The sequence below is a fragment of the Papio anubis genome, chromosome 5, assembly GCF_008728515.1.
Source record: "Papio anubis isolate 15944 chromosome 5, Panubis1.0, whole genome shotgun sequence".
In the NCBI taxonomy this organism is placed as follows: Eukaryota; Metazoa; Chordata; class Mammalia; order Primates; family Cercopithecidae; genus Papio; species Papio anubis.
The window spans coordinates 106,385,499-106,401,291 of NC_044980.1; the positions used below are offsets into that span (position 1 = coordinate 106,385,499).

At 35.8% G+C, this 15,793-nt stretch overlaps 1 protein-coding gene across 7 annotated transcripts in view; it reads left to right on the plus strand.

Moving 5' to 3' along the window:
• Positions 1-15,793, plus strand: part of YTHDC2 (YTH domain containing 2) — a 91,520-nt gene that overhangs the window by 41,238 nt on the left and 34,489 nt on the right. For all 7 annotated transcript variants that reach the window (XM_031666397.1, XM_031666399.1, XM_031666403.1 and 4 more), the window contains 7 exons: positions 1,007-1,089; positions 6,160-6,265; positions 8,406-8,525; positions 8,890-9,162; positions 11,216-11,342; positions 12,422-12,627; positions 13,018-13,213. In XM_031666397.1, the coding sequence (XP_031522257.1) occupies positions 1,007-1,089; positions 6,160-6,265; positions 8,406-8,525; positions 8,890-9,162; positions 11,216-11,342; positions 12,422-12,627; positions 13,018-13,213 (1,111 nt within the window). The remainder of the gene's footprint in view (positions 1-1,006; positions 1,090-6,159; positions 6,266-8,405; positions 8,526-8,889; positions 9,163-11,215; positions 11,343-12,421; positions 12,628-13,017; positions 13,214-15,793) is intronic.

Sequence of the window (15,793 nt, forward strand, 5' to 3'; positions counted from 1 at the left end):
AAAGATGGGATAAATTTTATTTTTATATAATCGTACATTTTACTTAAAAATCTTAATGGTGAGCCAACGAAAATTCAGATTTTATTGCCCTAAAATTACCTAAAGTGGATAAAGTGGGTTTTGAATATTTTAGAAAGTTCCTTTGGGTGTTATTTATTTATTAAGTAACTGAAATTTAAACATGGGTAGTGTCAAAAGTTATTTAACATACAAAATTGACAAATGTAATGTTATATTAAAAACTAAATAAGAAGCTTGTTTCCTAAAAATTTTAAAAACTATTATGCAAACATTTTTATTTGCTCTCTGCAGTTATTTTATGAAAGGGAAAGTATAAGTACCGAGTGACTGAAATATATGTTCTAGTTAGGCTTGTATTTCTTTTTAAAGTATTTCTCTACAATAAATTTTCACTATAGGTTATTTGAAGAAGTATGTGGCTAATAATGGTTCTTTTTTACTTTCTTCATTGTAAAATTCAGGAAAGGCTAACTTTGTTAGTAGCTCAACAGGAGGTAAAGTGGAAGTGTTTAAAAATATTTCTCTTTGGGATAAGGTTATTGATTGTTATTCTTACTCCGCAAGGTTAGGTCCCTGAAAAGTATTTCAGAAAATGTCTTTCCTTGATCTTCTTATTCTTCACAATGATGCAAATCTGATAGAAAAGGACCTCAAGGGAATAGGTCAGTTCTCTCCAATCTTGATGTCTTATGAGAGCTGGCTGCCATTATCCAACTGTGGCAGAGAGCAACAGATAGCTCAGCAGAGCACAGAATGGGGAAGTTATTACAGCTTTTCTGAGTTTAGTTTTTAAATCCTTTTTTCTTAGTGTGTTTATAATCAGAAAATTAGGGTTTATTAAAAATCAGTATTGCTGTTTTAATTATTTAATCAGGAGAGGACCTTGAATTAAACTTGGCATGTTAAAATATGTTGATAACATTTCTTGCTATTACCTTTTAAATACCTTTTATATTCTAACATAAAGATGGTTTAAATATTACAGAAATCCTTTGATGCTCTGAATTTTGTTACAATGTTAAAAATGGTATGGATTTCCAAAGCTAGTGCCATACAGCGGAAAGGCAGGTAATGTATATTTAATGTATATTCATTCAATTGCCTGTAAAATGGAAACATTTTTATATGTATTACACATTTATCACATATTCCACTTTTGATAAAATAATAGTTTTCATGTTAAAATTTTTATATTATTTTTGCAAAGCAAGCCATTTTAATACTTCTTTAAAAGTTGAATTTAGGTTATGTTAAAATTAAAAACTTTTACCTAAATGTACATTCAGATGTAAGAAGCTTAAAAAACAAAACCAAAAAGTCTAAACATATGCAATATAGGACAAAGAGCTAATTTCCTTATCATATAAAAAAGCTCTTTGAAATCAACTAAAGACCAGTTATCCAGTTAAAATGGATAAAGGGCACAAATAGGGAATTTACCAAAATAAAAAATATGCATGTTCTACTAATACATTAACCACACATATACTACCTAATATGTATCAAAATAAATGCAAATTAATGAGATATTATTTTTTGACTCTCAGATGGGCATTGATGAAAATGTTTAACAGTATGTACAGCATAGAGGAAAAACATGGGCCAGTAGACTTTCATATTTTACTGATGGGAGTATAGATTGGTGTGACTTCTCCAGAGTGTAATTTGAAACTATCTAAATCTACTCTTTCACCATAGATTCCACTTCTCATAATTTATCCTGAGTATGCTTGCACATGTGTGCAAACATATATGTTTAAGACTGCTCTTTGAAGCATTGTTTATAATAATGAAAAGTCTGGGAACAGTGTGGTGTCCATCAATACTGAAGTGATTAAATAAATTGTAGCCACACAGTGGCTTTCTAAGTAGCTGTTAAAAGGAAAAATGTAGATCTATGTGTTCTTATGTGGAATGAGTTTTCAGGATGCATTGTTAATTGAAAGGATATAGAACATGCATCTAGTAATCTTTTGTGGTGAGAAAAATATTTGTATATTTGTGTATGTATTTCGACACAAATGCATCGAGAAGTCTGGGAGAAACATTAAAAAACAATGAATGGTTATTTACTCTGAGAAGGAGGATTTGTGGGGCTCTTGGAGTAAGGAGACAATTTTATTTTTTTTTTGTAATTTGGTTATTTTACTATGTGTTTGGGTTTTTAATTTTCAAAAGATAACATTAAAAAATATTTTTCAGTAATTATCTTGCATTTTATTATAATTAGCAAGAAAACGTGAAATGCTGACTTTAAAAGAATGCCTCATATACTGAAGACTCACACGCATTATTTGTTTACCTTGTAACTTCATAGAATGCCCATGAGGGCTTTGTTGTTGTTATGTCAATTGTTTTCTTATGACCAATAGTGGCTTGATACATTAAGCTGGACTTATATGCTATTAATAGTATATTATTGTAGGTAAGGCTGGGTGTGGTGGCTCATGCTTGTAATCCTAGCACTTTGGGAGCCTGAGGTGGAAGGATCGCTGGAATCTTAAGAGTCTGAGACTAGCCTGGGCATCATAGTGAGACCTTGTCTCTACAAAAAATTTAAAAATTAGCTAGATGTGGTGGCACAGGCCTGTGGGCCTACCTACTTGGGAGGCTGAGGTGGGAGGATAATTTGATCCTAGGAGGTCGAGGCTGTAGCTGCCATGAGCTGTGATCATACCACTCCACTCCAGCCTGAGCAACAGAGCCAGACCCTGTCTCAAAAACAAATAAAATAACAAATAAGATATTATTGGAGATGAAGGCCAGAACTGTAAAAATTTTCATTGCCATTTTTCCACAAATGTTTATCAAAAGCCTTCCCTTTGCACGTATTATGGATACAGTGATCAATAAACCATAGCCTGATAGGTAAAGCTGGAGGTAGGGCAAATGTTGCAGTCCATATGGGAGTCGAGTAAATTAAGCAATTTTAATACAGTGTTATCTGTGCTACAACTGGATGTTTCCCGAGTTGTTAAGATTGAATCTGAGACAATTGTGAATAAAGGGGGAGTTGTGGAAAGCCATTTCCAAAAGGCAGAGGGAAAGTATAACCAAGTATACTTATTTGCCTAAAGGCAAGAGTGAATAGGAAGGATGTTTGGATGGAATTTAGTTTAGAGAATAGTGAAAAATGAGCTGAAAGTTGGAGACAAGTTCTTAAGGACCATTTTGAGTTTTCTCTCTTTTTAAAAAAAATAAACAATGGGATAACCTGATTATAGTATCCGTTCAGCTCTCTGAAGAATGGATTGGCAGAGACAAAAATGATGGTAGGAGGACCCAGTAGGAGGCTCCTTCATTAGTACTTTCCTATAATAAGGTAGAGATGAAATAAAAATAAATAGGTAATTAATTCAAGAGATACCAAAGAAAGTAATGTTGGTGATTGATTGTGTATGTAGGGGGTGAGGGGTAAGGAAGAGAGTGGAGTTAAGGATGTCATCCAGGTTTCTATCTTAGAAAATTGAACAGTAGTGCCATAGTCAGATAGGGAAAATGGGAAGAGTGTTTTTACTGGGGAGAATAATTAATTTTTGGTTATTTTGAGTTTGAGTTGCCTGTAGGCGGGCAGATCACAAGGTCAGCAGTTCGAGACCAGCCTGGCCAACATTGTGAAACCCTGTCTCTAATAAAAATACAAAAATTAGCCCTGCGTGGGGGTGGGTGCGGGAAGAATGTTTTTACTGGGGAGAATAATTAATTTTTGGTTATTTTAAGTTTGAGTTGCCTGTAGAAAATCTAAGTGGATTGGGAGGCTGAGGCGGGCAGATCACAAGGTCAGCAGTTCGAGACCAGCCTGGCCAACACTGTGAAACCCTGTCGCTAATAAGAATACAAAAATTAGCCCTGCGTCGGGGTGGGTGCCTGTAATCCCAGCTACTTGGAAGGCTGAAGCAGGAGAATTGCTTGAACCTGGGAGGCGGAGGCTGCAGTGAGCCGAGACCACGCCATTGCACTCTAGCCTGGGTGACAGAGCAAGACTCCGTCTCAAAAAAAAAAAAAAAAAAATCTAAGTGGAGCTGTCTAAGAAGTTTCTGAAGTATAGGCCTAGAATTAGGATAAGAAGATATAATACAGATGGAAATTGAGGTTATGAATATAATTAAAGTTACTTCAGGGGAGAGGGTAGTGTAAGAAGAACAGATGGCTGAGGATTCAATCTCAGAGGACCCATAAACATTTAAAGACTGGGCAAATATAGAAATCTCTCAGAGGAGCCTGGATAAGTCAGAGGCTGAAGGGAATAGTGTAGGGAAGTATAAGGGGCCTTCAAAAACTTTATGGAAAATACATCTTATGAAAAAATTATGCATGGAGTTCAACATTTTTTTGCACCAGAATAAACTCATATTAACTTGTTATAACATATCTGAGCAGGATCTCATTTAAAGCACTAAGAAAGATAAGACATCAGTTTGAAAAAAGCCCCTATAAGAGCAACATGAATTCTTCTACAGTTGAAGTAAGAGCAAATAGCACATTTATGGTGACAGTGCCCTGAAGAAATCAGCAGTTTACAAATGGATAACTCATTTTAAGAAGGGACGAGATGATATTAAAGATAAAGCCCATAGCAGCAGACCATCCATGTCAATTTGCGAGAAAAAAAAAATCTCATTTGTGCCCTAGTTGAAGAGGACCAACAATTCACAGCACAAAAATAGCCAACACTATAAACATCACAGTTGGTTCAGGTTACCCAATGTTGACTGAAAAATTAAAAGTTGAGCAGACTTTCCACTTGATAGGTGCCAAAACCATCGCCTCTAGATCAGCTGCAGACAAGAGCAGAGCTTTCAATGGAAATTTTAAACAATTGGAAGCAAGATCCTGAAGCATTTCGTGGAAGAATTGTAACAGAAGATGAACCATGGCTTTACTAGTATGATCCTGAAGACAAAGCACAATCAAAGTAGTGACTACCAACAGGTAGAAGTGGTCCAGTCAAAGCAAAAGCAGACTGGAGGTCATGGCAACAGTTTTTTGGGATGCGCAAGGCATTTTGCTTATTGTCTTTCTGGAGGGCCAAAGAACAGTAACTTCTGCTTATTATGACAGTGTTTTGAGAGAGTTAGCCAAAGCTTTAGCATGAAAACCCATAGGAAAACTTCATTAGAAAGTCCTTCTCCACCACAGCACTGCTCCTGCTCATTCCTCTCAAGGGCAATTTTATGAGAGTTTTGGTGGGAAATCATTAGGCATCCACCTTATAGTCCTGGCTTGGCTCTTTCTGAATTCTTTTTATTTTCTAATCTTAAAATACCTATAAAGGACCCCAATTTTTCTTAGGGTAATAATGTAAAACTTCATTGACATAATTACATTCCCTGGACCTTCAGTTCTTTAGGGAGGACTAAATGGCTGCTGTCATTACTTACAAAAGTATCTTGAACTTAATAGTTGAGAAATTTTTTTTTTTTTCTTTTAATTCCATTTTTCCACAAACTTTTTGAAGTCCTTTTGTATTTGATGAAGGAAAGAATTGATCAGTAATGTCAGATTTTATAGCACTTATAATGTGGTATAGTGATGATTGCCTATCTGGGTTGTGAGCTCCATGAAGGCAAGAATATTTCTATATCTCTATCCCTTAGCATGGCTAGCCCTGCCATTAGCTGATATAGTGACTTCGGGTGATTTTAGGAGACTGCTTTTCTTCCAGGTATTTTTCTGCTGCTTCATAGAATATTATACAAGTCTTTGTGATGACAGGATAAATGGCATTCCCTTGGAGCTGTGTAATGCATAGTTTGTACAACTCTAATCACTGGGCCTGAACACAGTGCTTGATATAAGCTCAGTAAAATTGATTGAATTTAAATTACCAGTATTCATTCATACTTGGTTTTTTGCTCACTTTCATATGTATGCTATTTCTTTTGATTTTTGCCATAACCCTACAAGTTATATCAGGTAGGTGTCATTCATGAATTTCACTGTCTACAAAATAATTGAGTCCCAGACTAGTGAAGTGCTTTCCAAAATGATTCATAGAGGATAAGAAACAGAATAAGGATTTAAACTCAGGTGTCCTGATCCTGGATCATTTTTCTGTTTCCTAAATCACATTGTGTTTACAGTTTATTATAGCCTTTATTCCTTGTTTGAGTCGTAATCTTGTATTTTATTTTTAAGGGCAGGGCGATGTAGACCTGGAATTTGTTTTCGTCTGTTCAGTAGACTCCGATTCCAGAATATGTTGGAATTTCAGACTCCAGAACTTTTGAGAATGCCATTACAGGTAAAAATTTATTTAAATATAAAAGGCATTTTTGTGGGTGAGGGAAGAGAGGGGCCATTTCAACTTTTATGGATTAGGCCTTTAAAAAATCAATTTGTAGGCCGGGCGCGGTGGCTCAAGCCTGTAATCCCAGCACTTTGGGAGGCCGAGACGGGCGGATCACGAGGTCAGGAGATCGAGACCATCCTGGCTAACATGGTGAAACCCCGTCTCTACTAAAAAATATACAAAAAAAACTAGCCGGGCGAGGTGGCGGGCGCCTGTAGTCCCAGCTACTTGGGAGGCTGAGGCAGGAGGATGGCATAAACCTGGGAGGCAGAGCTTGCAGTGAGCTGAGATCTGGCCACTGCACTTCAGCCTGGGCGACAGAGCGAGACGCCATCTCAAAAAAAAAAAAAAAAAAAAAAAAAAATCAATTTGTAAAACAAAATTATTCAATATATATTATGGAGGGTGGCTATGTGTATAACAGAAATATTTTTTCTATATAAGAAAATTTAATTCATAAACCTTCAAAATTTTAAAGAACCACTTGAATGTATTTAAATTATGGTACAGTTTTAAAGTTTAAATTTTTTTTTTTTTTTGAGACAGAGTCTTGCTTTGTTGCCCAGGCTAGAGTGCAGTGGTGCAATCTCAGCTCACTGCAACCTCCACCTCCCAGGTTGAAGCGATTCTCCTGCCTCAGACTCCCAAGTAGCTGGGATTACAGGCACCCACCACCGTGCCTGGCTAATTTTTGTGTTTTTAGTAGAGACGGGGTTTCACCATCGTGACCAGGCTGGTCTCGAACTCCTGACCTCATGATGCACCCGCCTCAGCCTCCCACAAGTGCTGAGATTACAGGTGTGAGCCACCGTGCCCGGCCATATTTTCTTAATGCAGCATTTTATGAGTTTCAACTATATAGTGTTCACCTTTTAAATTCTCAGAGGGATTAGAAAACAAATTACTTAAGGTCCAAAAGATAATACCCAAATCTCAGTATAAGATGCTGAGATTATCTAGTAGTTTTAGAACTGAGTTCACTGAGATTTTCTGACCTCTGTTAATTGTGTTGTGTGTGTGTGTTTTAAGTTTTCTAACTTGATGGAACAGCCAGACCCTGTAACTTCTAGGGAAGATTAGCAGGATGCATTCATTTGATTCTTTAGTGTGTTTGGCTAATGCTGGCTTTCAAACCCTTAAAGAGAGGCAGGATAATGTGTTAAACATCCGTATACCTAAGATGATTTCTCACTTCCCAATGCTTATGTGTGATTTTCCTTTCCTCCTGGGATAAAATTCAGAATTCTTAACAAGAGTGTGAATTAGCTGTTCCTGCCTGTGTCTCCAGTCACAGGCAGGAACAGGTGATTTCTTGTTATTTATCCTCTCTGACACCATTGGTTTTAGTTTCTCAAGCACATCTTTTTTCCTTCTGCCTTAAGGCTTTCACATGTATCTGCTCTCTCCTTAGATTCCTTCCCCTTATTCCTTTTATGGTTACTCCTACTCAATCTTTACATCTTAGTTTTAAGTGTCTTTCTTCAGGAAAACTATCTGTAACTTCACATGGTCTGCCTCTCCCACCCTTTTCTGAACTTAATTAAGTCATATTTACTTTAGCTCCCTATAGCCTTCATAGCACTGATGATAGTTGTAATTAAGTAGTTAATTATATAATTAATTCTTTAAGGTCTGCTATTCACATTACAGTGTAAACTCAATGAGAATGGACGCTTCCTTCTGTCCCCTTCTTTTTCTCCAATTTGCACAGGGCCTTGCACCTAGCAAGCACTTAAATATTTGCTGAGTAGATAAAATATTCTAGAATGTAGTAAGTATAAAGGGGAAATTTTTTTTTTTTTTTTTGGACAGTGACTATGAATGTTATGTGTAAGAACAGTGTGAGGAGATGTTGCCAATGGGAGCAATGACAATCTTTGTATAAGTTGATTGAGGAAGGTATTAAGGTTCTGGCATCTAGGGCAAAGTATGAGCTCATCTTTTACAGAAAGACATTGTTCCTTCTACTGTTCATTCTAATCAGAGACTCTATTAGTCTGTGTTTGGGAACTATAGTTCCCATGATTTCTTTAAATGTTTAGGTTAGTATTCTTTTTAATTTTTAAAAATTATTTACTGTTTTGGTTTATAGGAACTTTGCTTACATACCAAGCTGTTAGCCCCAGTTAATTGTCCCATTGCTGATTTTCTTATGAAAGCTCCTGAACCTCCACCAGCTTTAATTGTAAGGAATGCTGTACAAATGCTTAAGGTTGGTGTCTTCATAGTTTTATTTTACTTGACGTTTTTACTTGAAATTTTAAACTAAATGAAAATATGTCTTAACTAATTTTGTATAATTATTTTTTTCTTCTTGTCCTACTACGTGTGTCCAGATAAACTAATTTTGTACTTTTAAACAATTATCTTAAATGATCATGTACTTTAATACCGTCATGTATAAAACATTAGGTATAGTTCTTTTATATAGTGTATTAGAAACAAAATATATTTTTATGAGATGTAGCAAAAGAAAATCTGTATTCTTATCTCTTATTTAGGGGTTTTTAATTATGTGGTTTGATTAAACATAGTGTTTGCTCATGTCAAAATCTGTTCTGTCTCCTTTTACTTAGACAATAGATGCAATGGATACATGGGAAGATCTGACTGAACTTGGGTATCATTTGGCTGACTTGCCAGTAGAACCACATCTTGGTAAAATGGTCCTGTGTGCTGTTGTTTTAAAGTGTCTGGACCCCATCCTTACAATTGCTTGTACACTAGCTTATCGAGATCCTTTTGTGCTACCTACTCAGGCCTCTCAAAAACGTGCAGCTATGCTTTGTAGGAAACGTTTTACTGCGGGAGCTTTCAGTGACCATATGGCACTTCTCAGAGCATTCCAGGTACTGTTACTGTCATTTTATTTCTGAAAATGTTGCTGGTTAAACACATTTCTGGGGCAAATGTAGGAATTTTAAAAATAATTTATAAATTTTAAAATTGCATTAATTTTGTTTCATTGTGAAGTCACATTAATAGTCCTGAAAAATACCTTCTTGCTGTTATTATGTTAAAAGAGTTTTGCTCTTTTTTTCTCATTTTCTCCTTATAGGAATATATGTGTGTATTTGTATATATATTTATTTATATTTATGCTTCCATTACCAGGTTTCTTTAAATCATGTCTTGGGCAAGCAGTGTTCTAAAATTTTAGTTAAGAAATACTGTATACTATTTAAAGTACATAGAACAAAGCTTGTAAGAAAATTATATTGAATTTAATGTCTATCGATTTTTCTTAGAGTTCTTTCTTGTGTGCTCAAGACACTATGCTGAGAACTTAATTTTGTAAAGCAAAATACAAAAGTCACTTAAAAACCTTTAAGATGATAGTAATGGGAAGTTGAGGAAAGAGGCAAATGGAAAAGAAAAGATAGGGAAAATAGGATCCTGGGGAAGATAAATTAAATGTAATTTAGAATTTCAGATATGTGGGGAAGAATATGTTATTTCTTGAAAACATAGGCATTGTATTTATCCTTAAATCTTGAATGTAGGAAGTGTCTATACTTTTTTTTTTTTTTTTTTTGAGACAGAATCTCGCTCTGTCACCCAGGCTGGAGTACAGTGGCACAGTCTCGGTTCACTGCAACCTCAGCCTCCCCTGTTCAAGCAATTCTACTTCCTCAGCTTCCCAAGTAGCTGGGATTACAGGAACCCACCACTATGCCTGGATAATTTTTGTTTTGTTTTGCTTTTGAGACAGAGTCTCGCTCTGTCGCCCAGGCTGGAGTGTAGTGTCCGGATCTCAGCTCACTGCAAGCTCCATCTCCCGGGTTCACGCCATTCTCCTGCCTCAGCCTCCCGAGTAGCTGGGACTACAGGCGCCCGCCATCTCGCCCGGCTAGTTTTTTTGTATTTTTTTAGTAGAGACGGGGTTTCACCGTATTAGCCAGGATGGTCTCGATCTCCTGACCTTGTGATCCGCCTGTCTCGGCCTCCCAAAGTGCTGGGATTACAGGCTTGAGCCACCGCGCCTGGCCATTAATTTTTGTATTTTTAGTAGAGAGAGGATTTCACTACATTGGCCAGGCTGGTCTCAAATGCCTGACCTCAAGTGATCTGCCAGCTTTGGCCTCCCAAAGTGCTGGGATTACAGGTGTGAGCCACCATGTCTGGCCATATCTTTTAAAAATCTAACTTTGTTTATGCAGAAGTACTCTTTTTCAGACATAAAAGATTTCTTCAACACATATATGATTTTCAAAAATAATTACAAGCTCTTTTGTATTATCGATCAATGGATGACTCATTGTTATTAATTTGGTATATTGAATACCATATATTATAGTACATTAGTTGAGTGAGAAGTAGAGGGAGATTTAGAGTAGAATTTCTGTCTGTTCTTTGCTTTTCTCCCAGCTCCTTCAAAAGCAGAGAGAATAAATTATTGCTTCAGTCTTTTAGTTATATATATTCCAAAGCAAGAGAACCTTTTCACAAAGGAGAGCTTTTTATACTACATATAGATGATTTATAGAAATCCTACTTTCCATTCTTAGGTAGATTCCAGGGTTGACATAGAGATTATTTTTTGGAGTACAAGAGTGGCATGATTCTTAGATATAAGTGTTATGAAGCCTTAGTTGAAAACCTCCTACACTTTTGTAGAATAAAATTAGCAGATGCATCTGAGAAGGCAAATATTTTTACATTGTTCGTCATTTAGGCTACTTGACACTTAGTTCTCATTGAGATTTTATAAACTCAATGGCTTATTTGAGTGTAAATTAATGATAAATATTATTTAATCATAAAGTCTTAGGTTTTATAGAATAATTAGAATAAAGCAAATTGACCTTGAGGAATTCATATAGTGATTTGCAGTAACTTTGTTGCCTCACTAAGAAGTGGTTAGTAAATGTGTCTTGTTATGCAATTATTCTCTTTTTATAGGCCTGGCAAAAAGCACGAAGTGATGGGTGGGAGCGAGCCTTTTGTGAAAAGAATTTTCTTTCACAGGCTACTATGGAAATAATCATAGGCATGAGAACGCAGTTGCTTGGTCAGCTTAGAGCATCAGGTAAAGTTTTCCCTCAAAGAGCCTATTTAAGTTACTGAGAGTACCCTGCCCATATTTTATAGTATTTCTTATGTTAACAGATGCCATCTATTATTTTTATGACATTATCATGTTGTACATCTTATATTCATGCATGATTTGTAGACTTCTATATGTCTTCAACTTTTGCTTATTGATGAAAAAAAGGCTATTGCAGGAGGTATATTTGAGAAACCTAGGGACAGCATCTATGCCCTTTTGATACTGTTGGCAATGAACAATTTATATTTCTTGGCAGAGATCAATTTAGATCTTATAGTTATTTTCTTTTATCACCATTAATGAATACTTATTTAGTTCTGTGAAATATAAATTTTAAAAAATTGATATGAATGCTGCTCTTCATATTTGTGGAACACAAAAATGACTGGTAATACTTGAAGTCACTGTTTTTTTGTTTTTTTTTTTAAGAGGATGCTAGTATTGCTATTACCTTTTAGAATTGCTTTTTTGAGTAGCAAAAAAAAAAAACTGATGTGATAGTCAGAAGAAAAGTACCGGAGCCTGGATTCATGGGTTAGCTGAAGTGCCAAAGTAATATAAAGAATGAACCACAGAATTTAAGAGTTGACTTGAACATGAGGAAATATGAAGGACTTTTGAAACTCAAGCAAAAATTACCATATATTTACTTGACTTCATCTACAGAATTAGTATCTATCGTAACCAAAATGTAGTTAATAACAATCAGAAGAATGGTTTGGGTTTCCAGCTATGAATTTAGTTTGTTCTGGCAGCAGATTATGAAGAACTGTATTGCAAGAATGTGCATTTAAAAAAATTTAAGCCCCCAATGATTCTTATACTTACTCCAAACTGAACAGATCTACACTTCCCTAGAATGTTGGTTCTGTATCTATTTTGGCGGGGGCAGGGGTGGTGGTTCATATTTTAAACAATTTCCAGAGGAGATTCTATTAATTGTTGTGAAATTTGAATATCACAACATTTATATGAGTTGTACAAGTTTTTGGAAAAAATACACAAAAATATCTTTTGCAAATTAAAAAAGTTGGTGTGGTTTTTTTTCCTCTCTCTAGGTTTTGTTAGAGCACGAGGTGGTGGTGACATTCGAGATGTTAACACAAACTCTGAGAATTGGGCTGTCGTTAAAGCTGCATTGGTGGCAGGCATGTATCCTAATTTAGTCCATGTGGACAGAGAGAATCTAGTGTTGACAGGGCCAAAGGAGAAAAAAGTACGATTTCATCCTGCTTCAGTTCTCAGTCAGCCTCAATATAAAAAGGTAAAATATTTTGAATGCTCTTGGGTTTTGAGGTGAAACTAATTTAGGCAGTTGACTATCAATGAAAAATGCTCCAAATACCTGCCTGCTTTAAGAAATTAGTAAGTTTTATATATATATGTATGTGTATGTGTATGTGTGTATATATGTGTGTGTGTATATATATAATATTGGAACAAAACTTATAAATCTTAGAGTTGGAAAAGGTAACGTGTTAAGTAATGAGTATTTTTGTACAAACTACATGAGCAATGACTTGTTTTAATTTTTGCTTAGATACCAATATGCATCATCTATTTCGCTGAGAGACTTTTTACAGTTTACAAGTATTTCCAGTAAACTAGGTGATAAACACAATTAACAATTTTTTAAAATTTATTTTCTTAATAGATTCCTCCAGCCAATGGCCAAGCTGCAGCAATTAAGGCACTGCCCACAGATTGGCTTATTTATGATGAAATGACCAGAGCCCATAGAATAGCTAATATTAGATGTTGTTCAGCAGTGACACCTGTCACTATATTGGTATTCTGTGGACCAGCTAGATTGGCAAGTAATGCTCTTCAGGAACCTTCGTCCTTTAGAGGTAAGTGTATTATGAAGGAAATAAAAATCTATTTGAAATGAATTTTTTTGTTTTTTTTTTTACTAAACCAAATGATGAAATTATAAAAATTTATATAGTAGCAGCTCTATTTTGATATACTAAGACTAATTAGGAAATACTAAGTTATACTACTGTTTTTGAAATTTATAAGGTAACTCGATATTGATTTGTGCATTTTTTATTAATCTTGCTGTTGGGAAGAAATTTTTCTTTTCCACTTGAATTTAAATGATAGTTTAACATAAATAAGGGTAATTGTAAAAGAAATAATGATAGCCACCCATAATCTCACTTTTCTCATGCTAACACTTTTTAATGTTACATTTTTTCTACATGTTTACATATTTTAAATTATGTCACACAAACTGTTATTTTGTATTTTGTTATTTTCATTATAGAGATATCAAAAATATTTTTAGTATTTTATATTAATGACTGCAAAATAGTGTATCACACAAGTGGCATAATGCAGTTTTTTTCCTTCAACTTTTAAGTTCAGGGATACATGTGCAAGATGTGCAGGTTTGTTGCATAGGTAAACATGTGCCATGGTGGTTTGCTACACAGATCATGCCATCATGTATCTATCAAGGCCAGTGTCCATTAGCTATTCTTCCTGATGTTCTTCCTCCCCCCTACCACACACCCCCAGCAGGCCCCAGTGTGTGTTGTTCCCCTCTCTGTGTCCGTATGTTCTCATCATTCAGCTCCCACTTATAAGTAAGAACATGCAGTGTTTGGTTTTTCGTTCCTGCATTAGTTTGCTGAGGATAATGGCTTCCAACTCCATCCATGTCCCTGCAAAGGGCATGATCTCATTCCTTTTTATGGCTGCATAGTATCCCATGGTGTATATGTACCATATTTTCTTTATCTAGCCTATCATTGATGGGCATGTCTTTGCTATTGTGAATGCACTGAACATACAAGTGTACGTGTCTTTATAATAGAATGATTTATATTCCTTTGGGTATTTACCCAGAAATGGTGTTTCTGCCTCTAGGTCTTTGAGGAATCACCCTGCTGTCTCCCACAGTGGTTGAATTAATTTACACTCCCACCAGTAGTGTAAAAGTGTTCCTTTTTCTCCGCAACCGCACCAGCATGTTGTTTTTTGAATTTTTAATAATAACCATTCTGACTGGCATGAGATGGTATCTCATTGTGGTTTTGAATTGCATTTCAGTAATGATCAGTGATGTTGAGCTTTTTTTCATGTTTGTTGGCCACATGTACGTCTTCTTTTGAGAAGTGTCTGTTCATGTCCTTTGCCCACTTTTTAATGGGTTGTTTTTTCTTGTAAATTTGCTTAAGTTCCTTGTAGACTCTGGATATTAGACCTTTGTCAGATGGATAGATTGCAAAAATTTTCTCCCATTCTGTTTCCTATGGTGATAGTTGTTTCTTTTGCTGTGCAGAAACTCTTTAGTTTATTAGATCCCATTTGTCAATTTTTGCTTTTGTTGCAATTGCTTTTGGTGTTTTTGTCTGTGCCTATGCCCTGAATGGCATTGCCTAAATTTTCTTCTAGGGTTTTTATGGTTTAGGGTTTTACATTTAAGTCTTTAATCCATCTTGAGTTAATTTTTGTAGAAGGTGTTAGGAAGGGGCCCAGTTTCAATTTTCTGCATATAGCTAGCCGGTTCTTTCAGCACCATTTGTTAAATAAGGAGTCCTTTCCTTGTTGCTTGTTTTTGTCAGGTTTGTCGAAGATTAGGTGGTTGTAGGTGTGTGGTCTTATTTCTGAGTTCTCTATTCTGTTCCACTGTTCTGTGTGTGTGTTCTTGTACCAGTACCATGCTGTCTTGGCTAATGTAGCCCTGTATTATAGTTTGAAGTCAGGTAGTGTGATGCCTCAACTTTGTTCTTTTTGCTTAGGATTGTCTTGGCTATATTATCTCTTTTTTTGGTTCCATACGAATTTTGAAATCATTTCTTCTAAGTCTGTGAAGAATGTCAGTGGTAGTATAATGGGAGTAGCATTGAATCTGTAACTTTCTCTGGGCAGTATGGCCATTTTCATGATATTGATTGTTCCTATCCATGAGCTTGGAATGTTTTTCCATTTGTTTATGTCCTCTCTGATTTATTTGAGCAGTATATGTAGCTCTCTTTGAAGAGGTCCTTCACTTCCCTTATTAGCTATATTCCTAGGTATTTTATTTTATTTTATTTTATATTATTTCATGTTTTTGAGATGGAGTCTTGCTCTGTCACCCAGGCTGGAGTGCAGTGGCACAATCTCAGCTCACTGTAACCTCCGCCTCCTGGGTTTAAGCAATTCTCCTGCCTGAGACTCCTGAGTAGCTGGAATTATAGGCACGTGCCACAATGCCTGGCTAATTTCTGTATTTTTACTAGAGACAGAGTTTCACCATGTTGGGCAAGGTGATCTTGAACGCCAGACCTCAAGGTGATCCATCTGCCTGCCTCAGCCTCCTAAAGTGCTGCAAATACAGGCATGAGCTACCATGCTTGGCCTTTTCCTAGGTATTTTATTCTTTTTGTAGCAATTGTGAATGTGAGTTCATTCATGATTTGGCTCTCTGCTTGCCTGTT